The 24,782-nt window shown below is 48.5% G+C and overlaps 1 protein-coding gene across 1 annotated transcript; it reads left to right on the top strand.

The window, feature by feature from the left end:
- Nucleotides 1-1,903: 1,903 nt before the first annotated feature.
- Nucleotides 1,904-23,910, top strand: LOC143401521 (putative adhesion G protein-coupled receptor E4P). Its single transcript, XM_076859091.2, has 16 exons — nt 1,904-1,934; nt 2,466-2,516; nt 3,447-3,569; nt 4,369-4,518; nt 6,285-6,325; nt 6,798-6,933; nt 7,248-7,346; nt 9,070-9,248; nt 10,469-10,636; nt 11,769-11,963; nt 18,026-18,261; nt 20,103-20,169; nt 20,716-20,807; nt 22,034-22,214; nt 23,217-23,312; nt 23,756-23,910. Exons 1-16 carry the CDS (start codon nt 1,904-1,906, stop codon nt 23,789-23,791), a joined length of 1,881 nt encoding a protein of 626 aa, XP_076715206.2. The 3' UTR covers nt 23,792-23,910.
- Nucleotides 23,911-24,782: the final 872 nt, after the last annotated feature.

The following is a 24,782-nucleotide window of genomic DNA, read 5'->3' as shown; positions in this document are numbered from 1 at the left end:
GCCTTTTCCCTCACTGTTATTGGTGCTCTACAGTTGTACACAATGGCAGGATTTGTGGTTACATTTCTGCCCCTGCACACCACATTACAATACAATCTGGCCAGTATCACTCCTGTACCTTCCCCTTACTCCCCAAGTCCCTTTCTCTATTTGTCTCCCTTAGATTTTCATGAGGTCCACCCCCCACAACCTTCTTTCCTTTTTCTCTGCAGCTTCCATCTAGGAGAGGAGACCCTTGACTTCCGAATCTGGCTTATTTCATGTAATATATCATGCTCAAATTCCACCCATCTTCCTGCAAATGACATAATTTCATTCTTCTTTATGGCTGAATAAGATGCCTTTTAAAGTCTTTGGAAGGCTCACTGAGGGTGAGGTAGAGCACTTCTACTATTCTGACCTTTAGAAATGAATTTTTGAATATGAAAGACTTTCATTTGGTTCAAGAGGCAAAACAAATGGTGAAATATAAGTTTCCTGGATCCACAGCTCTTTCTCAATGGCAATTGTTTTTGTGAATTCTTAGGTTTGCTTTGGGAGTATTTTATGCAAACACAGAAGCATAATATGCTATGCATTCAGTGCATTTGTTTGTGCATGTGTGTGTGTGATGTTGCACAGAGCGTCACACATGCATAGATCTCACTGTATACAGAATGCTAACATTTTTGCAAAATGGGGAGATACTTTTCCTGTTACATAAATGCATCATTAATACATGTATACCTATTTCTAATCGTTTATAGTGTGCTGGCATTTCCTATTTCATCTCTCCTATTTTTCACAAATGTTAGCATGCAAACTGCCTTTTGGTATTTATTTATTTATTTATTTACTTAGTAGTATATTTCCATGATCATCTCCCCACCCCCATGCCTCCTTGTTCTGGAACCTTCTGAACACGTACGAACGTAGCAACAAAAGCATAGTGAACCCCGCGGACTCCTCACCAGCCCCAGCTGTGATCCGCTGCCGGCTGATCTTGCTTCCTCTTTATTCCCACTTGCTGCCTAAAACACTCATTCTACCTAATTATTTCTTAGGTAAATCCTGGTCATGTTTTTATTTCACCAGCAAATGTTTCAGCATGAGTCTCTGAAAGGTCAGGATTCTTTAAAAATAGTCACTCAATCATGCTTACAGCTTCTTTGGAGCAGCCACATCAATCAACAGATGAGGAAACCAGGGTGAATGTCCCCATGAAGAGGAACTCTTTTCCTGAATCTTGTTCATGACTAGCATGTGTTCATGTCCTTAGGTGGCTTCAGTGTGATATCTCCACACACGCAGACAGTGTGCACTGGTCAGATCCAACTTCCTGTGACCTCCCTCTCCCCACCTGCAGCACCTGACTTCTTGCAGTCACTACCCCGTATTCAGGTCACTTTTTTAGCTTCCACCTAGGAGAGAAAATATGCGGCACTTGTCTTTCTGTGTCTGGCTCATTTCACTTAACATAATACCCCCAGCTCCATTCATTTCTCTGCACGTCAGGATTTCCTTCCTCACTGGGGCTGTAAGATTGTGTGGTGCATATGGTCCATGTTTCTTCAACCATCACCCAGGGACTCTATACCTGAGCTATGGTGACAGTGACATAGCAAGCCACACAGCGATGGGCGCCAGCTGCCTTCTGGGTGGGCTGTTCATTTCCTGTGGACGCAGACTCAGAAGCCATAGAGCTGGATCATATGCTAGATCTATTTTTAGTTTTTCGGGGGAATTTCCACACTGTTCTCCACATGGTTGTACTAATTACATTGCCACCAACAGTCTGTGACTTCTTTTTTCTGCACATGCTCACCCTGTGACCCTCATAGGCCTCTTCTCTCAGGATTTCTCATTGCAGGAGCTCCTGCCTCCTCCCCAGAGACCCTCGATTGCTGCTCTGGAGGCCGGTGCTATGGGAAGCAGGTGGCTGGCCCTGCTCTCAGGTGAGTGCCGCAGAAACCCTACCTTTGTTTTCTCCTCTAAATGTGTCACTTTCCCACCTCTAGCTGCACGAGCCTGTCGTGTTATAACCTCACATTGTAAGTTCCTTGGTGGGATCCCCAGGGAGCCCTTCCAACAATTGCTTCTGGGGCAACTCCAAATCCAAAGGAGACCAAGCATCACAAGACCTTGACCAAAAGCTCACATTTTATGCAAAGAAAAGCCTCAAAATGAGTCACTGGTGAACATGCAAAACAGAAAGCTAAAATTATAGGGGAAAAAACCTAAGAGATCTTCAGGACATAGAACTGTGCGAGGTGTCCTTAGGCTTGACCCCAAAATGTGTTTTGTAAATGAAAGATTGATGAAGCAGGCTTCAAAATCTAGAATTTTGAAACACACACTAGTCATGAACAAGATTCAGAAACCTGAGGCGGGGATAGCACATAGGCCAGGTATCAGGCAAAGCCATGCGGTACCCAGAAGAGCCCCAGGGACCCCATCAGAACTAACCCCTCCTCTTTCTGTTCCAGCTGTCAGTGTCTTGCTGGCTTCATCAGGATCAGAGGCACAGACTTCTAGAGGTGAGTTTATCGCCAAAGGCCAGGAGGAAGGAGATTGGGACCTGGAATGTGTGTATGGATGGGACCTTTACACTGGCCTTTCCAGCCAATGACATGTGCACAGTTCTGGGGCATTAATGCACTCTCCTGCTGTGCAGCTGTCCCCACCATCCATCTCCAGAACCTTCTCATCTTCCTAACTGAACCTCTGTCCACTAACCGCTACCTCCTCCTTCCCTTCCATACTTCAGCACACTTTCTGTCTCTATGAATTTGACTGCTCACAGGACCTGCTACGAGCAGAATCTCACAATATTTGTCTGTTTGTGACTGGTTTATTTCACTCAGCATAATGTCCATGTTGGAGGGATATTAGAAGGTCCTTCGTTTTTTTATGGCTGAGAACTATTCCACGGTATGAGTATGCCACATTTATTTGTCCATTCATCCACCGCGGAAAGTTGGGTTGCTTGTACCTTTTGGCTCTTGTAAATAATGCTGGTGTGAGCATGGATATGCAAATCTCTTTGATATTTTGCTTTCAGCTCTTGTTGGATCATGTGGTAATTCTAATTTTTAGAGAACCCGCCTAAGTAGTTCTAGGGAGGCTACGCAATTTTGCATTGCTACCAGCAGTGCACAAGTATCCCAGTTTCTCCATATCCTCACTGACGCCAGTTTTTACTTTTGAAAATAATAACAAAGCTGGGTGTTTTTCACAAAACACCAGTGCTGGCGGTTAGCAGTGGCAGCGCTGGTGTCGGAGGCAGAAGTGGGAGGGGTGGGCGTTGTGAGCTCTCTACTCAGCAGTGAGATGGACACTCAAAAGCTTCCCAAGAGCACATTCTTCTGGCCAGCGCCTCTGGTCCATCGTAGGTGGCCAGTGAGTGAGTACTTCCTGGATGAATGAATGAATGACAAAGGAATAATCAGGTTCTGTGATCTCTGCAGATTCCTGCCCTCCCTGCCCTGAAACTGCCGTCTGCTTCAACAGCACCCACTGTGTTTGCAGAAATGGGTTCAAGTACTCGTGGCTGGGGAGAATCTTCCACACATCCTACCTCAAGTGTGATGGTAAATGACTGTGAGGTTCCACTCCCGCCACTCGTTAGTGATAGCTGTGCTGCTCCAGGCACAAACTCAGAGCCCATAAAAAACCCGGAGCTCCTCAGAAGACTGATGGGTGAGGACACTGTTTTCCAGGGGGACTTGTCCCCGAGTCCTTTTGATAGAGAGAGCAAGTGTCAGTCACTGGCCCAGGGCAGCTTCTCTCTGGGTCTCCCTGGAGTTTGGGGGCTCAGCTCTGGTCTGTCAGCAGAAAGATGGCGGGGCACACAAGACCTAAGCCAGGACCCCCCTCGGCTGAAACCTTTTCCAGCAGCGTGCGCCCTCCCCCCGACTCCAGGTCCTTGCTGCTGGATGGGTTTTGAGTAGATTTCACAAACTGACGCTGTGTCACAAGCCTCACCCCCTTACTCCAGCAACTTGACATACTACTCTTCCGTACCCCAAAGCTCCATATGCCCTGGGTCTCTTTGTCCACCCCACTGTCATTTCCATTTATTCACGTGCCAGTGTCTCCTTGTTTGGTCGAGGTTCATGGTAGTTCTGGTGGCTGAGCCGCTCCCCACCTTGCAGTCTTCCTGGTTACTCTTGCATGATAGAATCGACTTTTCTCCCTCTATAAAACACTTGCATATTTTTATAAATGTGCAACATTCTAAAGTCATCTCTAATGTTGATTTATCCTTTTAAAGAACAAGAGATGTCGTTTGGTGTTTGTAAACGATGTTGGGCAACTGAGATTCCTTGGGCAGGGAAAAAATGAAATAGTTCTTTGAGAATAAAAGTCATATTTTCTCCTGATTCACAGATGCTGACGAGTGTAGGAGTGAGTTGGCAAAGTGCAAGGAAATGTTCTGTAGTAAAAAGATCGGGTATCACCTCTGCGTCTGTGTGGTTCAACGCTCTTTCTTCCACTGGCTCTCTGGTTCCCCTGACACTGAACATGCAGAATGTCACGGTGAGAATTCCCAAATGCTTTCTACCATGGAAAAGGAGTGTGTGTGTGTGTGTGTGCGCGCGCATGTACATGTGCTCCTGTAACAGCTCAGGCCAGGGCAAGAGCTCAGAGCCCTCTCCTAACTCATCCGCATCCCTTTGTTGACCCTGAGGATCTTTCACAAGGAGATGTCCCCAAGCCCAGGGGCATCAGTCAACCATTTTCATGTGGTGGACACTTTACAAATTTATGTGTCCAACGTGGGTCTCATTCCCAAGCTTCCAAAAATGACATCTCCAGTTGTCTTCTAAACTTCTCCTTTCCTTTACCTCTTGCTGATCTTAAATTCGATTCCTATTTCTGTCTGTCTGTCTGTCTGTATACCACTCCTTCTTGTGAGCTTGCATTGTACTCTGATTCCAGTCAAAGCCAAGGTTTGCTCTAGACTTCCTCTCATTTGTGGCTTCTTTCTCCAAAAAGAAGCAATCCATCTCTTGGTGCCCCCAACGTAGTCACTTGTTCAGTCCCCGTATAATTCTATGTCTTGAGCTCCGCTGACTGCACTTCAGTGGTGGCTCCTTTACGTATGGAACTTGACCAAAACGAATAATCTGTAAATGGGAATAGCAACAGAGTATACTGTGTGGGTGATGTGTCGAGGCATAACAAGTTACCCCCAAATGCAGTCACTTAATACTGTACAGAAATGGATTGCTTCGTAGTTTCTGTGGGTCAGGAGCCCAACAGGGCTTAGCTGGGTCCTCTGCATCCAGGTTTCTCACAGCTGCAATGAAGAAATCACCCAGGCCACGGTGTCATCTGAAGACTAGGCCAGGGCAGGGCCTGCGTCTAAGCTCACTCACACGTTGTTGGCAGGATTCCGTTTCTTAGAGGATGTTGCTGCAGCTCTCAGCTCCTCCCTGTGGTTTGTGGAGGGTGGCCTCCCCCTACCTGGAGACACGGGTTTTTCTTTCTTGTAGCAGGTGAGAACTTGAAGGAGCTGGAGTCTGAGTCTCTTATAACCTGGTCTCAGAAGGCACATCCTGTATTTGTTCATCAGAATGGGTCCCCAGATCCAGTCCACAGTCAAGGGGAAGAGGTTTCACAGGACTTCTGACCCCCAGAACTGAGAGACGGTACAGTGGGTGGCACTACGTTACATACAGCAGCCCTGGCAAATCAGCACACCCCACCTGCCCTTCGGTGTTAATGCATGTGAAATGCTCAGCAGTCCTAGGCACTCAGGAAGGCTCGATGAACATTGGGTCCTACCTTAGGGAGGCCTGTTCTAGAACCTTCTGTTCCCTTAAATGAGACAGTGTATGATGTGTAGGCAGCAGTTTCTGTTATTATTTGACACGGATTCCTTTGGGACGCCTTTTCTCACCCCCCAAGGGATTGGGAGCTCTATAGTGTGCTCCCAAGTCACCTCACCCTACTTCAGAGCATCGATTGCAACAACTTCATCGCTTACTTGTGATTATCTCCTTAATGACTTTCCTGCAGTCTGCAAGTTCCACAAGGGAGCACCGCGGGTCTCTTTGACTACACTGTGTCCTTGTGGTTCAGCCTCATGCTGGGTTTTAAGTAGCAGCTCCATACATCTTGTTGATTGAATGACTGAACTGGAAGCCCCATCCTAGTTCCCTTTTAAAATTCTATTGCAGAACACATTTTGGACTTAGAGGAGTGTCAGGAATAGGCGCAATTTGCGGCTGACTGGAAGGAGGGATGTGAGCCAGACTCTTTCTTCCATGTCCCAACTAATGGCTACTTTTGTTCCCCAGAGAACGAGGATGGAAACACGAACTCACAGCAGAACGTTTGGGTGAGTGAGGTGAAGTCTGGTCTGGGTGAGTCTTACCATGCTCTTCTGCTCAAATCCTGCGGTGGCTCCCTGTGGCTTTCAGACAGAGTGGTTCTCACAGGGGCAAAGCTGCCCGCTGTCCCAGGGGCCTTTGGAAATCTCTGGAGGTACTTTTCATTGTCACAGTGTGAGGAGGTGGCTACCTAGTTGATGGAAACCCAGGATACTGCTCAACATCCAGGGCGCCTTGGGCAGTCTCCCCAAACCAGGAACTGTGCAGGTCCCGATGTCCTGAGAGATGAGAAGCTCTGGGATGGTCCATAGTGCCTCCGCTGCCATCGGAAGTCCTGGGTCACACAGGGAGGATGGCCCACGCCACCTCGAAGCAGATCAGCAAACGTGGTTGCCTTGCTGGGCTCACCCAACCAGATGTAGCATGTTCCTGATTTCTTAAGTTTTGGTGAGAGTCTAATTAGCTTTATTTCTTTAAAAGGAAGATCTGTCGAAAAAGAAGAGCCAAAAGGATTTTGCAGAAAAGGCTACCATCCTACTTAAGCGTGTGGAACTGGAAATACTGAATAAGAATATTGATTCTCCAGGAAAGGGCGAAAACACCCTGTTTGATCTAGGTAAGGAATACTAAGTGGACTCCTTATGGCCACCATAAAGGGCATTGGGACCAGGCATAGTGAGTGCCCATGAATTATGGAATTTGTTATCTCCCAGGGTGGACAGACTGGCCACACAAATGACCCATCATGAGTAGGGCTCTTCTTCCAAATATAAATTTGAGGGAAAAGAGAATAGACCAGCTCTCTGCCCATCCCCAGCCTTCCTTGGTAGAGAGAAAAGTGCGTAAAAGGAAATCTCCCAAAGTAGGGCTTCTGCAGGCTTCTGAGCATGTGAGGTCAGCCCAGCGAGGTCACTTTCTTGCCATTTCCAGTCTATGAAACCAAGAGGTGCAGGGAGGAGACTGTGCTGGAGGCTGGGAACAACACGATGGACCTCAACTGCACTGGCGCCTTCAAGGACACCACAAGAGGTACTGGGTCTGAAGCGCATCCTCCAGGCCCCGGATGCTGGGCGTTAACTCATTTCCAGGTGCCTGGCCCATCCGTGGGGGAACTACAAAGTTTTCCAGTTGGGGGGATCTGCATGGAGGATGAAGGGATCTCCCTTGACCACTGACCAGGCAATCTGGGGGATGACGTCACTCGCATGAGGTCAGGATGGGGGCCCGCCGGCATGCTTCCTTGAGACCCCCGTGGGGCACGAGCGGTTCCATGTGGTGGTCTAACAAGTTAGCTCCTGGCCATGGAGGCTGGTTGTGGCCTCAACCTCTGTTTCTTTGGGGAAGTGTTTTATGAACACACTATTTAAAACAGACACCCAGTTTATCTCTGTCCTTACAGGTTGACCAAACTGTTCTGTAAAAGGACCAGACTGCAGATATTTTAGGTTTTGGGGGGCCAGGAGATCTGTTTCATAACTACTCAGAAACAGCCGCAGATATGTCAAAGAAGGAACCTGCGGTGCCAATAAATCTTTATTTGCACAAACAGATGGCAGGCTGGATTTGCCACCCTGCCTAACCCCTCACCGTAGGTCTGTGCAAAGCACCTAAGCCATGTAGGAACTTTCTAGTTATTTGTTGGTTTACTGTCCATCTCTCCCATTGCAAAGCCAACTCTCCGGTGGCAGGGACTTTGTTCTGCTCATGACTGTATCACAATGCCTGCCATACAGTAGATGCTTAATAGATATCAGATGGGTGAAGGAATGAAGAATGAATACAAACCTCTTCAAAGAGAAAGACCTGGTTACTCTGAGAGTGAGGTGCCTGCTAAGCCACTCCGGAAAGTTCCTGGCCACTTTAGTCTTCGCTCCTTAATGTGAGCTTGGGGTGGGAGTGGGGCAGGAAAGGAGCAAAAATGAGTGGATTCCCACAATGGAGCTAATGATGATGTAGGTGGCGAGTGGCTTTGGCCCTAAGTGGGAGGTGGCCCATGAGTAATAGCGGCTTAGGAGGCTCCACCAGGCTGCAGAGCATCTTGAACACGTGGATTAAACTGTCCATGCATGAACAGGGAGGCAGAAGAGGGAGGGCGGGAGACAGGACCAGAGAGGGAGGAGGAGAGGGAGGGGGAGAACAGGAAAGGGGCGCGAGGGAGCTCATCTAGTAGAATGAGCCGCCCGCAAGCCCTCCACTGAGTTGGCTGACCCAGAGTGGACCTGGAGGGTGGGACTGAGGTTCCATTCTCCACTTCCCCTTCTGGGCCCAGCATCCTGCCTCGTGAGTCTGCTTTTTTTTTTTTTTTTTTTTTGTACCAAGGATTAAACCCAGGACACTTAGCCACTGAGCCCCAGCCCCAGAGACAGGGTCTCACCAAGAGGCTCAGGGCCTCAGTAAATTGCAGAGGCTGGCTTTGAACTTGAGATCCTCCGGCCTCAGAGTCCCAAGCCACTGGGATTACAGGCCTGTGCACCTCACCTGACCTGACTCTGCTTTTGATGCCTGCGTTGTTATGCAGGCATCATAACATTGTGCGTTGTGCATTGTTATGGCCCATCGGTGGGCTTGTTTGACACGTACACCTATTAAAACAGGACGTGAACGTTATGCTCACACTTCCCAGACTGTGCACCCCTCACCTCTCCTAGTACAGTGCATGTTCCACTTAAGGAATTTCCAAGGGAGTGTGTGCACAGGCATGCGGGTAGCAACGTGGACACTCCCTAACACCACTTCTCCTCTCTTTTCTCAGACAAGAGCATAGTTGCTCTGATCACTTATCGATCTCTTGGGAATTTTCTGAACGGATCCTTTTTCAGTGATAGAAGGAGGAAGCTGGGAGCCAGGCTGAACTCCCAGGTTGTGAGTGGCACCGTTAGTGACAAGGTCAACCTGTCTGAACCCACGTTCCTGACTTTTCAACACACTCAGGTGAGCAGAACCCGGCCAAAAGATGGTCGCTGGTGAGGATGTGGGGAAAGGGAGGCCGAGCACACTACTGTGGGAACGTGAATCAGAACAACCATGTCGGGGCAGGATAAGGAACCACACAAGATTAAAGCCGGAACTAGGACAGGATCCAGCAGGCCCAGCATGGGTCCATCTACGGAGGGGCGGAGTTCCGCATCTGAGGGGACCTCCGCACCCCACATTCACGGCAGCACTATTTCCAACCATTCCCAGTGTCCACCAGCAGATGAGTGGATGAAGGGAATGTGAAGGTCACATCACGGGGTGCTGTACAGCCTTTGGAAGGAAGGAACCTGCCCTCTGCCACAGCGTGCCTCAACCTGGAGCACATTTGTTAAATAAAATAAATCAGATGCAGAATGATAGATACTGCATGATCTCACTTAGGTATGGGATCTAGAAAAAGTCAAATTCACAGTCACTGAGAGTGGAATGGTGGTCACCAGGGAACCAGGTGGTAGAAGGACATGTTGGTCCAAGAGAATGAACCTGAAGTTATAGGGTGGGCAAGTGCCGGAGCTGTGTGCCTCATCGGCAGAAGTCCAGCCTGGCAGCTGGAGCTAATAGTAATGCGTTGTATGTCAAAATCTCCCAAGAGAGCAGGGCTCCAGGTTCCTCACCCAAAAGGAAATGGGAGGGGACGGATAGGCTAATTAGCTCCGTCCTGGCAATCACTTCACAGTGTTCACATGTAGAAAGACCTCGTGAGGCAACCTTAAATGCGCACAATTCTTACTTGTCAACACATCTCAATGAAGTTGGGAAAGAAGAGAAATGCTGAGGCCCCCAGGGACTTCCACAGCATGAAGCTTCCCCTACTGAAGCTGGGAAGGCCACGGGGCATGAGTGTTCCTGAGCACGGTGGGCGCTGGAGGCAGGCAGGAGGAAGGGCCACCTCGCTGGAGAGGGAGATAGCTCAGAGCAGAAAGGGAGTGTGAAAGAGACACTCGCCTGTCTCTGTGCTCCCCCGGGGATCTCTCAGCAGAGCCCTGGGGGAAGCAGTTTTTAAGGGTCAATGCCCTGAATACTGAGCTGGCCATAGAGAGGGAACATAAATAAATGTAGAATAACCCCAAAGGTGTTTTTTGAATGTGCTTTCCAACTCAGTACACTGGATGAAGCTACGACGTTGAAAAAGGGACACGGGAAAGAGATCCGCGTTCCTGCTTTTCTCTTTCCAGCCTGGTGGTGAGACGGCAAAGCATCTCTGCGTCTACTGGGAGGGGTCGAAGGATGGGGGCAGCTGGTCGACGGAGGGCTGCTTCCATGTGGGCAGCAATGACTCCCACACCAGGTGCAAGTGCTTCCACCTGTCCAGCTTTGCTGTCCTCGTGGCTCTGACGCCCAAGGTACCAAGGCTCCAAGTTCCCTTGCTTGGAAGCTCTGGGCTTATCTTCTGCATAGCTTAGAAAAAGGTTCTAAAATAAGGAGTCAGGTGGCTTCCCTGAGAGGTGATTCTGAGAGACGCCAGGAGGGACTGAGGAAGAGAAATGGGGAAAGGATAGAAGGCGGCACAGAGAAGATTATCAAGCCAGTGACCACTGTGGTCAGCAGAGCTTATTCCCCCTGGGAGACCCAGGGGGCAGTGTGGGATACGCACCTCAGAGTCATCCTGAGTGGCGAGGGAGATGGGGTATGTATACACTCACTGCCGTCATTCAGCTGTGTTCAGGGGGCACTTCTGCAAGCATGGGTGGGGTGAGCTCAAGCCAAAAGGAAAGCCCTTGGCCACTGGGAAGTTGGTTTGGCAGCCTCTCCAGAGGGGAGGTCCAAGGGGGTCTGGGATTGAAAGAAGATCTATTACCCTGCAAAAGAGGGTTACAACCAAACCTCTCTGGTCACACCAGAAGGCAGGCAATGACTGTCACTGATGACACACCATAGCTCTCTGAATTTCACAACCAAGTCTGGGATAACTCAGGTTGAAAGAAGCTTAATTCACTTCTTCCCCTAGGTCCTTTTAGCTCCACTGTGTCGTGTGCTTCACATACATGGCCTCATTTCATTCATTTGTCGAGTACTGTCTGGGTGCTAGACTTGTTCTGAGCATTGAGGATGTGACCCAGAACAAGACCCAGTCCCCAGCCAGCCTCCCTGGAGACCAGGGCCGAGTGCTGTGCTGTTATTGAGACCACCAGCCACAGGTAGATACGTGAATTGTGGATGGTGTAACCGAACAACCAAACTCGGAGTGTCATTAATTTCATCTGTTTCTTTTTACATTTTTCATTTTGGCTACTAGGAAATTTACAGCAATACACAGGGTACCTGTGTCCAATACCTCCATTGGGCAGTGCCCATCTGGTGAGTGGTTCTTCATCAGTCCAGTGTGGAAAATGCTCTAACTCTCCCTGTTTTGCAAACACCAAGCGTTGGGTTAAGTTGCTTGTTTCAGGGACTGGACTAGGAAGCGCAATGACTCTGTAGGAAAACAACAGCAGAGTTGAGAGCGCTAACTTGCCCCTCTTGGATGGCCTGTAGGAGGATCTGGTGCTGACTGTGATCACCTACGTGGGGCTGGGGCTCTCCCTGCTCTGCCTCCTCCTGGCAGTCCTCACCTTCCTCCTGTGCCGGCCCATCCAGAACACCAGTACCACACTCCACCTGCAGCTCTCTCTCTGCCTCTTCCTGGCCCACTTCCTGTTCCTCACGGGCATCAACAGGACTGAGCCTGAGGTAGGTGGTTTAATCAAATTACCTCCTTGTCATAGTCAAATCCAGCGTCTGATCCTAAGTGAGGAGATGTTAACTAGCAGCAATGGTGTTGGGAGAGGGAAGTGTGCCTTGTTCATCTCTCCTCCTGTGTAACTTTGAGACCATCTTTCTGAGGGCCCATTTAGTGATGGTGTTAGATAGGGGACATCACCTGCTGTAATGACTGAACTCCAAAGTGTCAGAGGCTTCGCACAGCATGAGTTAGACAGATCTGCAGGATGTCTGACCACCCTCAGGCTGAAGGAGGCTGTTATCTTCCATTCAGTTTCCAGGGACATTCTGTAGTGTCTCCTATTTTAGCCAACTGGGAAGTGAAAAGAGCATGTGCTAGAGTCCAAGGGGGAGGTTAATATGAGCGGCACCAGGAAGTGCTACATATCACTTCCCCTCATATCCTATTGGCTGGAGCCCAGTCACACTGTAGCACAGTTGCAAAGAATTCTGGGAAATGTAGTTTTGGGCTGGGAAGCCTTTTCCTAGATACAAATCTATGCTCTGGAATGAGGGGTAGGGGAGCAGCTGAAACACTGATCGACAGTGGCCTAGCCTCTCTGATCTCAATTAATCATTCTACTTGCTGCATGACCTTGTTGAAGTGACTTTCTCATTTATTTAAAGTTATTTAAAATTAACAAAGAAAATGGTAACATTTATTGTGCACAACATGTAGTTTTGAAACTCACATCATGGAAAGATTGTGTTATAGTTTGAACATGTTCACCGCAATTTAAGTTTTGGAAACTGAATCCCCAAATGCAGCAGTGTTAAGGGGTGGGCCCTTACAGCACAGTAGAATAACTGGTTGACAAGGACTAATTGAATATTTCAAAACTGCTAATAGGATCTAGAATGGTTCCAGCACAAGAAATGACAAATGTCTTGAGGTGATGGAAATGGTAATTACCCCAATCTTATCATTATGCATTGTGAACATGTATTAAAATGCCATATTGTACCCATAACTATGTACGATTCACAGAAGATACAGTAATATAATAATCAATAATAATAACAATAGTAATAAAATATTTAGTAAGAGGTGAGGCCTATCAGAAGCAATGAGGCCAGGAGGGCACTGCCCTCGTCCATGGATTAATGCTGTTACCACAGAGTGGCTCCTTGAGAAAGAACAAGTTTGTCCCCCCTTGCTCTTTGCCCTTGTGCCATGGGCAATGCAGCAAAGAGCCCTTGCTAGACGTGGGCCCCTGGTTCTTCCAGAACCATGAGCCACATTTCTGTTTGCTGTGATCATCACTGTGGGATTCTGCGATGGCCGCATGGCATGGACCGAGGCTGAGCTGAGCTGAGGGACATGCACCCCCACTGCTGCTCTTGTTCTGGATGTGGGAGATGCGAAGCTGCTTTCTTGGTTATTTCCAAGCTGCAACACATCACTCTGCTCAGCAGCCACCATGTTGCCCAACAGCTCTGCTCTGACTTCCCTTTCTGGACTTCCCCTCTGCGGTGGGGCCTAGGTGTGGGGTTCCAGCAGCAAGGACTGAGCATGAGGAATGTGAAGAAGGCCGGAGCTGGCCTTAGTCACCATGCTCATCATCACCCCAGTCACCATCAGGAAGGACCAGAACTACAGGTTCTAGGCTCCTTTTAATTCCAAAGACTGTGGTCCACCAACTGGAAGGTTTCAAAGCACACTTATTGTTCCTGAGAAGACAAATGGTGCAGTTAAGGTGGTACATTTGTGAAGTGTTGGACATGTCAATTAACGTAGTCATTCCACAATGTATACATATTTCAAAACACCCTGTTATATACCATAAGTATATATGCTTCGTCATTTTGTTGCTTAATTTTTTTAAAAAAAAAGAAAGAATAATTGGTTTCTGTAGATAGTTTGGATCCAAATACAGTTTACTTATACTAGCTGTGTGACCTTGGGCATGATTTTAGCTTCTTTTGGCCTCACTTTCCTCATTTGAATATAGGAAGAAATTGGAAAAAAATAGGCTTCCGGCAAATCTGGCCTACCCTCTGTACTGTAATGTCATTTTTATTACAGTCATACCTATCTGTTTGCATATTGTAGAGATGGCCCTGAAAAGCCTAAAATATTTCCTTTGTGGACCTTTACCAAAAAGCCTGTCATAGGGTATTTCACGATGATATGCATTGACAGTCACTGGTGGTTTGATCAGAGGTCACCCTCAGTGCTAGCCACTACTCTGATAAGATTTTAAAAGAATGTGTTCAAAGTTATAAAAGTGATATTCTAGTTAAGATAAAGTTAACTTATCGTCTTTTTTTTTTTTTTTTTTTTTTTTTGTACTGGGGTTTGAACTCAGGAATACTCTACCAACTGAGCCATATCCCTGGCCCTATTTTGTATTTCATTTAGAGACAGGGTCTCACTGAGTTACTTATTGCCTCGCTTTTGCTGAGGCTAACTTTGAACTTGTGATCCTCCTGCCTTAGCCTCCCGAGCTGCTAGGATTACAGGTGTGAACCACCATGCCCAGCTAATTTGGTCATCTTGAGAGTGTCTTGCTCTTATATAATGCTATGTAGTCACCCACCTGTTACTGAATTTATTCATTCATTGATATTCAAAGAATCCTTGTGTGCCAGGAGCCTTGTTGAACCGCTTTGTGAACAGGGAGCTACCAGCCTAGGAAGGTGTAAGGCAGCCTAGAGGACTGTCACTGTGCAGGGTGACATACAAGGGCCTCAGTGCTGTGTCCCTGTGGGTTCTGAGGAAGCCACCAGTGCAGATGAGGTGACTCAGTGGCAATCAGGTGGATGAGTTTGCCAGGTGTGGAGGACATTGAAGAAGACTGACAGCTTTTCCCAGTGTCCTTTGCAGTGAGGTTGGGCCATGTGACCTAATCTGGCCAATGGAAATAAAGTATTAAGACCCTGCTCTTTTTTTTTCTTCCTGTTTGGCCCTGGGGATCGAACCCAGGGCTGCTGTACCAGCGAGCTGTCTCTCTAGTCCTTTATTATTTTTTATTTTGAGATGGGATCTTGTCGTCTTAAGCTTTTACATTTTAAGAGCTGGTGCTGTTGAGAGCATGAAGGTTCTTCTGGCCTGGGTGTGGCCCGTGAAGTGCAGGTCTGAGCTCCGAGGTGTCTAGTTCTGGACTCATACAAGTGTACACCAGCCGGAGACTCTGGGACACACTTTACAGAGGGCCGTGCGAGGGCTCTCAAGGGTAAACTAGGGCTCACAGGTCAAGGGCAGGAAGAAAGACTTCCAGGGAGTAGAAACCACGGACCTGGAGGATCTGAAGCAGGAGTCAGCATAGGATTTGGGGGCGTGTGAAGTACTTGCCTTGGGCCCACTGGTCAGCTGGCTTCCTTACTGACTGGCCACCCTCCTTCTGAGTTCCAGGAGGCTGTGGCCCGTCCAGTTTGAATGGGCATCCGAGGGAACCTCCAGGGAGAATGCGGGGAGTCCATGGCTCTGGAGCCGGACAGGCCAGGATTGGGCGTCGTCCTCCAGGTTGGCCAAGTTCTGTGCAGAGCCAGACGGTGCCACCTCCAGCTCTGCGCACTGTGGCCGAGCTGTGCAGCTTCACCTGCGTCTGTGGCACCATGGCTGCCGGGATGGAGCCAGCCCATAGGCCTGGTGTGTGCTAGCGACCTGAGGTACACAAGCAGATGACCGGCCGAAGCTGGCCCACAGCCAGAGGGCAGCTTCTTGGGTCCTGCTGCAGGTGGACCCAGGGAAGGCGAAGGAAAACGGGGTGAGAGGAAACTAGCAGCAGAAAGAACGTGGAGGGGCGAGGCTGGCTCGCTAGGAGGTGGCAGAGTGGGAACCGAGGGGGTGGAGGGGGCGAGTTGGACAGAAGAAATGTAAAGTGACGTGGTTAGGACTCGGCGCCACCGTGGGCGCCGAAGTGGCGTGCTTGGGAGAAAGCAGAAGTAGCCGTGTCCTGTCTGAGGCTTTCGGTTTGGGAGACTGGTGAGGGGGTTGGTGATGCCGTTCACTAAGCTGCACCGAAAGGTCTGAGGGCAGAGAGGACATTGCAGTGGGACAGACTCGGGGACGCCAAGTCCCGCTGTGGTACTGCACAGCAAGGTGACCACAGCTAGCACCGGGCACATTTAAAATAACAGGAGGAGAGGGTGGTCAGCACCTTCCCGGCAAAGACACGCACATGAGTAAGGTGACAGACGAGCTGATCACCCGGACGCGATGACCTTTGACCACATTACACAACGTAAGCGTTGTACCCCACAGATACGCACTGTCATCCCGTTCCACCAAAAATAAACCCAAACTTAAGACAAGGAGTCCCCGCCCGCATTTGCGAGTGAGGTGTGCTGGGGGGACGTGGGACTGAGACACACAAGGACAATTGGGAACAGGAGCCCCCATCCCCGAGAGACTGGGGTGTAGGGGACCTCAGGATGTCCTCCGCAAAAAAGGCAGTTCAGGACGGGCGTTGGGTGAGCTCAGGGTGTACAGGGCGATTGAGGAGGATCCAGGCTGGAGCCTGTGGAAGAGCAACACCTAAACACTCAGAGCTGGGAGATTTGCCCAAATATTCACAGATGAGCAGTGTCAGGAGAATTCCTGAACAGAAGGTATCCTGGAGCCAAAGGACAGGAACCGTCAACGAGGCGAGCTGAGTTCTTCCCAGAGATCAAGTAGAGTCTGCTGGACTTGGTCATTAGGAGGTTGTGGTGGCCAAAGTTCTCCAGGAAACAGACGCTGTAGAATGTGCATTAGAGAGTAGAGAGGGAGGGATCTGGTTTAAGGAATGAGCTCCTGGGATTATGGAGGCTGTCAAATCCAGAAGCCACAGGGCGAGCCAGGAGGCTGGAGACCCAGAGGATCCTGCCATTCTGGTCTGAAGGCTGCCTGCTGGCAGATTCCCTCTAGCCTAGGGGCACCCAGGCTTTCTTCTACTCGTGCTTTCAACTGATAGGACACGGCCCACCCACACTGTGGCGGCCAATCTGCTTCTTCTCATAGCCCACCAACTTAAATGGTAATTCCATCTGCAAACATTCACAGAAACATCCAGTACAATGTTTGGCCATATATTTGGGCAGTGTGGCTCAGCCAGATTGACATGTGAAATTAAACAAAGAAGAAAAAGGAGCATTAAATTTCTGTCATTAAATCAGAAAAAATTCATTCTCTCTTTAAGCAGGGAGTTGGTGGGAAACTGAAATAAATTGCTTTGGTTCTCTGCTGTGTCTTCCATTTTCCCCTCTTCGTGCTCACCACGGTTTCCCCTGCCTTTCTGAACATATAAGATTGTTATTCGAGCAGAAATGGAAATGCCACTTTCCTAGGTGCTGTGATTTGGATAACTGTCCTTCAAAGGCTGTATGTATACACATAAAATTCATATATATGTATAAATTAGTTTAGAAAAGTGCTTTCCAAAGTGTGGTACTTCAGATGTTTCTAGACCAAAAGTAGACACACGCTTTGAAATTCACCAGTAACTATTTTTTATGAATGTCGATGGCTTGTGACCCCAGTGTCCCCATCGATGGAATGTGAAGTAAGGTTGTCCTAAAAATTCATTTACTTGTACTGAGGCTGCTGCGGTGCAGGGTGCGTGCCGGCTCTCCACGGACTCGCTAATATTCCGTGCAAAGACGGATCCTGCAGTGGAAATTTGAGTGTGAGTTATTGTTGGTTTGGAACTGATCTAGGCTACATTGACCCGAGAGGGGAAATGAGACAGATGGACAGAAAGCCAACCAATGGGTGAGTTCCCGCTGTGGCCACTGGAGGTTGATTCCAGGAGGACCTCCAAGGGGCAGTGTAGGGCGCATGTGCAGAGTTTCCCCACCCAGAGGGCCAGGGCGCACACTCTCCTCCATTAGGACCCTGGCGGCTGCTCCCCACTCCTTTGTTCCTTGGTATTTCTGGCCTGCTGTGTGCATTCAGAGAGCAAAGTTCGATGGCCAGCAGAAATTCCCAAGAAATGTATTGCACAGGTACTCAAACTGAGACTCCCAGCGGGCACCCAGGGAATGGTGCGTGCTGAGGACAGTCAGGTGCAGCCGCCGGTGGCCCCAGCCAGCTCCTCTCTCCCTTCCAGATGCTGTGCTCCATCATTGCAGGGGTACTGCACTACCTCTACCTGGCCGCCTTCTTCTGGATGCTCCTGGAAGGACTACACCTCTTCCTCACCGTCAGGAATCTTAAAGTGGCCAACTACACCAGCACGGGAAGATTCAAGAAGAGGTTCATGTACCCCCTGGGCTACGGCGTCCCAGCTGTGATTGTCATGGTGTCCGCGATAGTTGGACACCAAAACTACGGCACATATACTCAGTAAGCGCCATGTGTGTTTGTGGTGGGAAGGGTATTTGCAGTCCGCGTGAGCTTCGAAATGAAAATGGTGAATTATTCTTCAAACCAGTCCTTCTTGAAGCCCCAGTGCTGTTTTACTTTGGCAATTCCTAGAGCAGTGGTTATCACCATCTTTGGGGTTGGATCCCATTGATGATGAAAACCAGACAGAGCTCCATTCCCCCAACCAATTCATATGCACACAAAAATTTGAATACAACTTCTGGAAACTTAGGGAGAGGTAAAGCAAATCCATGGCTCCACACAGAACCTGAGGGCAATGTGTTCGGTAGGAGTTTGAAAAAAATAGGTGGAATGGGTTGAGACTAATTTCCAAACCACAAAGAATAACCACTGTCACAACTCTCGAAGGCCGGTGGCAGGTCAGAGATCATGCTTCCTGTATGTGGCAGCTCATGTCATTCTCACCCTGACCGAATATGAACTTGTCAGTTTACTACCCCATGCACAGGCATCTGGGGCTTTCCGCACTTCATGCTTCTTCCCAAGATCAGAGTTACAAAGGGAGGAAGCCAGCATTCCCAGGCGGTGCTCTCAGCAGCAGTGTTCTGCTGCCTCGCAGCAGAAGTTTGTAGAGCTCTGTGCAGAACAATGTCTCGGAGCAACTGGCATTGGTGGTGGTGCTGGGTTAGGAAGGGGTTGTGCTGGCGCCGCCACGTCCTGCTCGATGTTGTCCCTCTTGAATTGAAGGAGAGGCCCTGCCTCTAGTTTGAATCCTGTACCCTGCCAGGATCATCCAGGAGATCAAACTGTAGGGAAGAGCAGAAGCGGATGAGCTTTTTCCACCAGAGGATTTGCAGGTCATACGGTTGCTGTGGCAACCCCTCAGGATTGCCTTTCTACTGTGAGAGCAGCCATTGACAGTATGCAAACGAAGGAGTGCAGCTGTGTTTCAAAAAGACAGTGGTAGTTTAGATTCAGCCGGGGACTTCTAGTTTGCAATCCTTGTGCTAGAACTTAGGTGTGGAAGTTTTTCTGCCCCCCGTTCGCTGAGGCTTGTTATTTTTTCCAGATTCACACTGCCAGGTCTCCTTCTAGAATAAATTATCCTACCTTTACCAACATCCGTCACGACAGGACACACAGTGGTTGAGCAACAGAGCTTTGGATATGAATGTTCAATTAGTGTTGGTTATTTTATGATAATAGTTAAATTATTGTTTTTACTCTCTCTCATTATGACAATCATTATTGCCATAGTGACTGCATTGATGGAACCTGAGCTCTTTGCCAGGAGCTGCCTCCAAAAGCTTCACACACAATTACATCTAATCTTCCGTACAAGTTCTGTGTGAGGAAATGACTACACTCTACTTTGAGGGCAATCAAAGAAGATGGAAATAAACAGAGAGGCTATTCCATGTTCATGGATAGGAGGGCTCAATGCCGTCAAGTTCTTCCCACTTAGTCTGTAGGCCTGACACATTCCCAATCCAAAGCCCACCAAAGTATTTCTGGATATTGATGAACTGATTCTAAAGTTTACGTGGAAGAGGAAGAAGACCCAGAATAGCCAGTGCAGTATTGAAGAAAGGCAGGGTTGGATCACTGGCGTTACCTGACTTCAAGCCTTAGTGCACAGCCACTTAATCGCCCAGTGCTTTGATTAGTCTCACTTTACACTTAGGGAAGCCAAGACTCGTGCACACAGCTTGTGTCAGCTGAGGTCAATGTCTAAAGCCTGAGGCTGAGGTCTGAACTCAGTGGCTCTTTGGGCTGCTGGGATCTTGCTTCAGGAGCCTCTGTGCAAACCCCTTCCCCTCTGGAGGAAGCCCAGCTAATGCTTGCCTTTTGCTCCACAGCTGCTGGCTCAAGCTCGATGAAGGATTCATCTGGAGCTTCATGGGGCCAGTGGCCCTCGTTATCTTGGTAGGTGGTAGTTATTTATGGGCGTGCTGGCCCTGGGTTGACCAAGCAAAGAGAGTGTTCTTATCTGCTAAAGTGGAAATGAGATAAAGATAAGAAAATGCAGCTCAACATCACCAAACTCTGTTTCTGAAAATATTGCCATCAGTCCTGTTGCCATGGCTTTCTCCTAGTGCGCCAGCTGTTCTTTGAATAATGTAGCCCTTTGCTGCATTTGCAGCCTTTAGAAAGCCCTGCACTCATTCATCCAATAAAACGCACAGAGCAACCCAGTCTTCTGTTTGCCAGGAAGGTCCCGGTTACACCTGCTGCCTGGTGTAGGTGTCGGTAGCAGCCTCCCCCTCTCGGAGTGTCATTTGGATGATAAGTTACCGAGCACTGCAGGACTGAGCCCTGGGCAGCACGTGATAGACCTGAGCATGTCCCTGGTGACCCTACGGAGCTGGTGTCCTTTGGGAAAAAGATTCTCAGCTCCAGCTCAAGTTGTGTTGTTTGAAATGGAATTGAAAGAAAATTCCAAGCCATTTATTTTCTCTGCTGTTTCCACAGATAAACTTGGTGTTGTACTTCCAAATTCTGTGGATTTTGAGAAGCAAACTTTCCTCCCTCAATAAAGAGGTTTCCACCATTCAGGACACCAGGTAAGAAGTTACTGGAATCGGTGATAGCCACGGATTTGTCTGGCAGGAAAGAGTAAGTCTATTCACAAACATGACACGGGGCCGGGCGTGTAGTCCAGTGGTAGTTGGTGCTGGTCTAGACACGGCCCTGGGTTCTGCCCCAGACAAAAGTCAGACGTTCTTCTCATTCCTGACAAAGAGGGACAATGGACAGAAGTACAACCCAGGCTGTGGACGTTCAGTGGTGGAGGCCTGGCCTTGCCTGACACAAGCAAATGCCTAGTTTCAAGTCCAGAAATGCCCCCTGACCCCCTCCCCAAAAGAAGTAAACACCATGATTTTCAGATAGTTTGATCCATTGCTTTATTTCTTTATTCAAGAAACATTGATTGAATGTCTCCTTGGTATAACATTCTTCATATTGAATTGCTAGCTAGAGTATCAATATTATCCTTTTTCTAACCTCTGAGAGTCCGCTGACCTCTGGAACCCACTCTCCTAGATTGTAGAAACTGTTCTCAGTGGTGCCATCTAAATTCTCCATCATAACAAGGGTAGATACTGGCCTTTGCCAATAAACTCCAGCCTATGAGGTGGACATGACTCTTCCCACGGCCATTATGAGCCAACCAACTAACTGCCCTGATTCCCCAAGAGTGGCGGGGATATGGGTACAACTTGCAGTAGAATCTCTCCGGCCTTGGGCCTTGACTTTGGTCTCATCCACTTATCGACCAGCTTAACATCACTAGTCCTCCGTTTCCTCAGTCCTGGAGGGTTAGCCTCTCTCTTTGTGCTGTTTCCCCATTCCCTGCGTGTGTGTGTGCAAGTGAGGTTCATGCTTCACACACGTGTACACACACGCACACTCACGTGCCGTCTCTCCCAGCCAGTGGCCAGGGCAGCCCCACTCCGTCTTATTGAACACTATTTTCCTTTGTTGCGTTGTGTTCTGAAGACAGGACATCACTCTCCTCCAAAATCTTTCAGCACAAATTTTAGAAAGCATTTCTGCAGATTTTCCAGTAAGGCCACGTAGAAGACTTTGCAGAAAAATCATTTCCAAGGGTAGGAGAAAGCATTATTCTTAGCAGAGGTGTTTGAGAACATGAGTCCTGCCTGACCCTCAGGCTGTGCAGACCTTGTATCAGTCACTAACTAAAGGTTGCTGCAGGTTAGATGAGGCCCTGTGCTCACCAAACTCACCGTGTTCAGTTAAGCTGTAGCTACTATTGCTCTTTCCCCAGGGTCATGACATTTAAGGCCATTGCTCAACTGTTTGTGCTGGGATGTTCCTGGGGCCTTGGTTTCTTCATGGTTGAAGAAGTTGGGCAGACAGTGGGATTGGTCATTGCCTACCTGTTCACCATCACCAATGTCCTGCAGGGGGTTTTGCTCTTCGTGGTTCACTGCCTCCTTAATCGCCAGGTAAGACTAAGTGTTGGTCTTCCCAGCCTAGCCCCTTGTCCTATTGAATGGCTGTGTGCATTCTTGCCTTTCCTTGGCCTTTCATATTTGTACTGAGATGTTGCCTTCTATTTGAGAAGGGGGTTCAGGGGCTCCTTGAGCGTGCTGTGCCCTCGGGGTTTCACCCATTTAGCATCCTGACATATCTCTTAAGAACATGTGTCAGTCAGGATAAGGTAGACTATGCTGCTTTAACAAATAGTCCTTTCCTAATAATCCCCCCGCCCCAGTCTCAGTGTTTTACAATGATAAAAGTTCATTTCTTGTCTATGCTGCATGAGTATGGCTTGGTCTACATGGTCTTCTCTCAGGCTATGGTATGGCTCCCTGCCTACAATATTGTTGGTCTCATGGCAGACAGAAAAGAGATCACGGCCAAATGTAGCCTACCCCACTTAATATTTTTGCTTGGCTGTGACACACGTCCATCCATTCTGCTACCATTTCACTGTTCAAAGGAAGCTGCATGGTTATATTTGGGCTCACCAGGGAGAGGATGAATAATCCTCCTGTAATAAGGAGGGACACTGGAATATTTGGTAAATCTACCACAAGCCCAGAGAAGACTTCATCACTAATCCCGGGTCTACTACTGAGTAGGTTGCTATGTAACCTTGGGCAGTATGCCTGTTCTCCTTGAGCCTCAATTTTCTCATCTGCAAATTAATGATGCATACCTCTAACTGTTGAGGATTACCATCACCACCATCATGACCATCACCACCATCACCATTATCATCACCATCACATCATCATCACCATCATCACCATCACACCATCATCACCATCACACCATCACTGTCACCATCATGATCACTGTTACCCTCACCATCATCACCATCACCTTCATTATCACCTGCATTATCATCATGTATCAAGTCCTTATGGTGTCCGATGTCATCAGCTTTCTCTTGGCCCAAGCTCTGTATGTAACACAAGCTCCTCTATTTCTCAAACTTCTAGGTGCGAATGGAATACAGGAAGTGGTTTAGCAGGGTGCAGAGGGGTGTTGAAACGGAAAGTACAGAGATGTCTCGCTCCACTACCCACACCAGAATGGTAAGCCCAATATAAATATTTGTGAAAAGGTCCAAAAATGGGGGAACTTGTGAAGAGAGAAGGGAAGGCAGTAAAGTGGAGGACGGTCGAGGGGTGGGGGTGGGAAGGGGAGGAGCCGCAGGATGAAACTCTCCAGGTACGTGTTTGGATGGATGACAGTGAATCCCACTTCTGTACATAACTTACTGCACCAATTAACAAACCAACCAGAGAAGACCACTAGAGCAGAGCACAGGGCTGGGAACGGGGAGGGAGGGCAAGGGAAAGAACTGGGTTGACTCTTACAATGAGCCAAAGGCTCTCAGGTATCATGATGCCTTTACGGAGCTTTGGGGCTTGCAGAAATCCCAGCTGGTCTCTAGGGAAGCTAGAAGCTTTGGTTAATTTCTGAGGGATTAATTTCTCCTCTCTCTTTGTTACCTCCCCTGCCCTCTGCCTTGAAGGAGGAGCCAGGGAAGTCCTCGGAACTCGGTCACTGAAGACCCCCTGTCCATCTGACTGATGCAGCTCCTCCCCGCTCCTCAGCTGGGGACCGAGAACTGGCTTGTGTCCACACGCTCGTGTGGCTGCACAGTGACTAGACTAACACCACCCTCTCTCCCTTCCCATGAAAAGTCTGCACTTGGCTATTTTGGCTTTTCTTTCCAGAGAAAGAACGGGGTATGCAGGAGGTATTGCACCCACACTCATGTGCAATTAAGTGCAACGAGGCGTTGGAAAGATGCTTTTCACTGAGGGGGAAAGTTGGTGGATTTTCTTCCTCCAGCCATTGCCACCTTGCCTGGGATGCCGGAGCTGGGGTCTGGAGGCCGCTCACAACCCCTTTCTGGCTTCTGTTGGTGTCGAGGTCTGGCACCAGCGCTCCAGGTCCACACAGCCCATATGGAAACACAGAAATGGGGGCTGAATTCCTGCAGGGCAGAAGCAGCCACCACCCTTATGTAGGGACACATTGTCAGGAGAAATCCTGGGCAAGACACTGCCACCACCCCAACTTTGTTTGCCAGGCGAATCTTTGAACCTACGTGTATACCTGGGTTAAAGACCATCTTGTCTCCTAGTGTCACTTTTCACAAGTCTCAGCACACCCACGGCAAGGGCTTGGCGCTATTTGTTTTATTTTCCATTTCTCATTTCTTCTCCAATGTTATTAATTTGGGGGTGTATTTGTTTCAGCACACTAATCACCCATCATGGTCACCTGACTTTATCAGAGGACATTTTTCAAAAATGTTTTAAATTATAACGACTGTCCACGTTAAAATCACATGCAAGAGTCACCAGAGTTTATTGGAGGAAATTTCAAATAAATTGAAATTTGGTGGTTTGATGTGTGTTTTGGGGTCATGGACGGATGGTTGTGGCTTTTATTGCTTAATGAGCTCAAATATCACCTGCCTGTGGCAACAATGTGACCAGGCTGTGACCACCTCTCCCTGCTGGCTTTGCCGTTATGTGATTCCCTTAAGG

This window comes from Callospermophilus lateralis, chromosome 1, assembly GCF_048772815.1.
Source record: "Callospermophilus lateralis isolate mCalLat2 chromosome 1, mCalLat2.hap1, whole genome shotgun sequence".
In the NCBI taxonomy this organism is placed as follows: domain Eukaryota; kingdom Metazoa; phylum Chordata; class Mammalia; order Rodentia; family Sciuridae; genus Callospermophilus; species Callospermophilus lateralis.
The sequence above is the reverse complement of the archived record's forward strand: the minus strand, read 5'-3'. Positions and strand labels throughout refer to the sequence as shown.

Coding starts and splice junctions, on each gene's coding strand:
- LOC143401521 (XM_076859091.2), top strand. CDS start 1,904: ATGGGAAGCAGGTGGCTGGCCCTGCTCTCAG. Junction 2,517..3,446: donor AGAGGCACAGACTTCTAGAG/GTGAGTTTATCG, acceptor TGATCTCTGCAG/ATTCCTGCCCTCCCTGCCCT. Junction 23,313..23,755: donor CCACTACCCACACCAGAATG/GTAAGCCCAATA, acceptor TCTGCCTTGAAG/GAGGAGCCAGGGAAGTCCTC.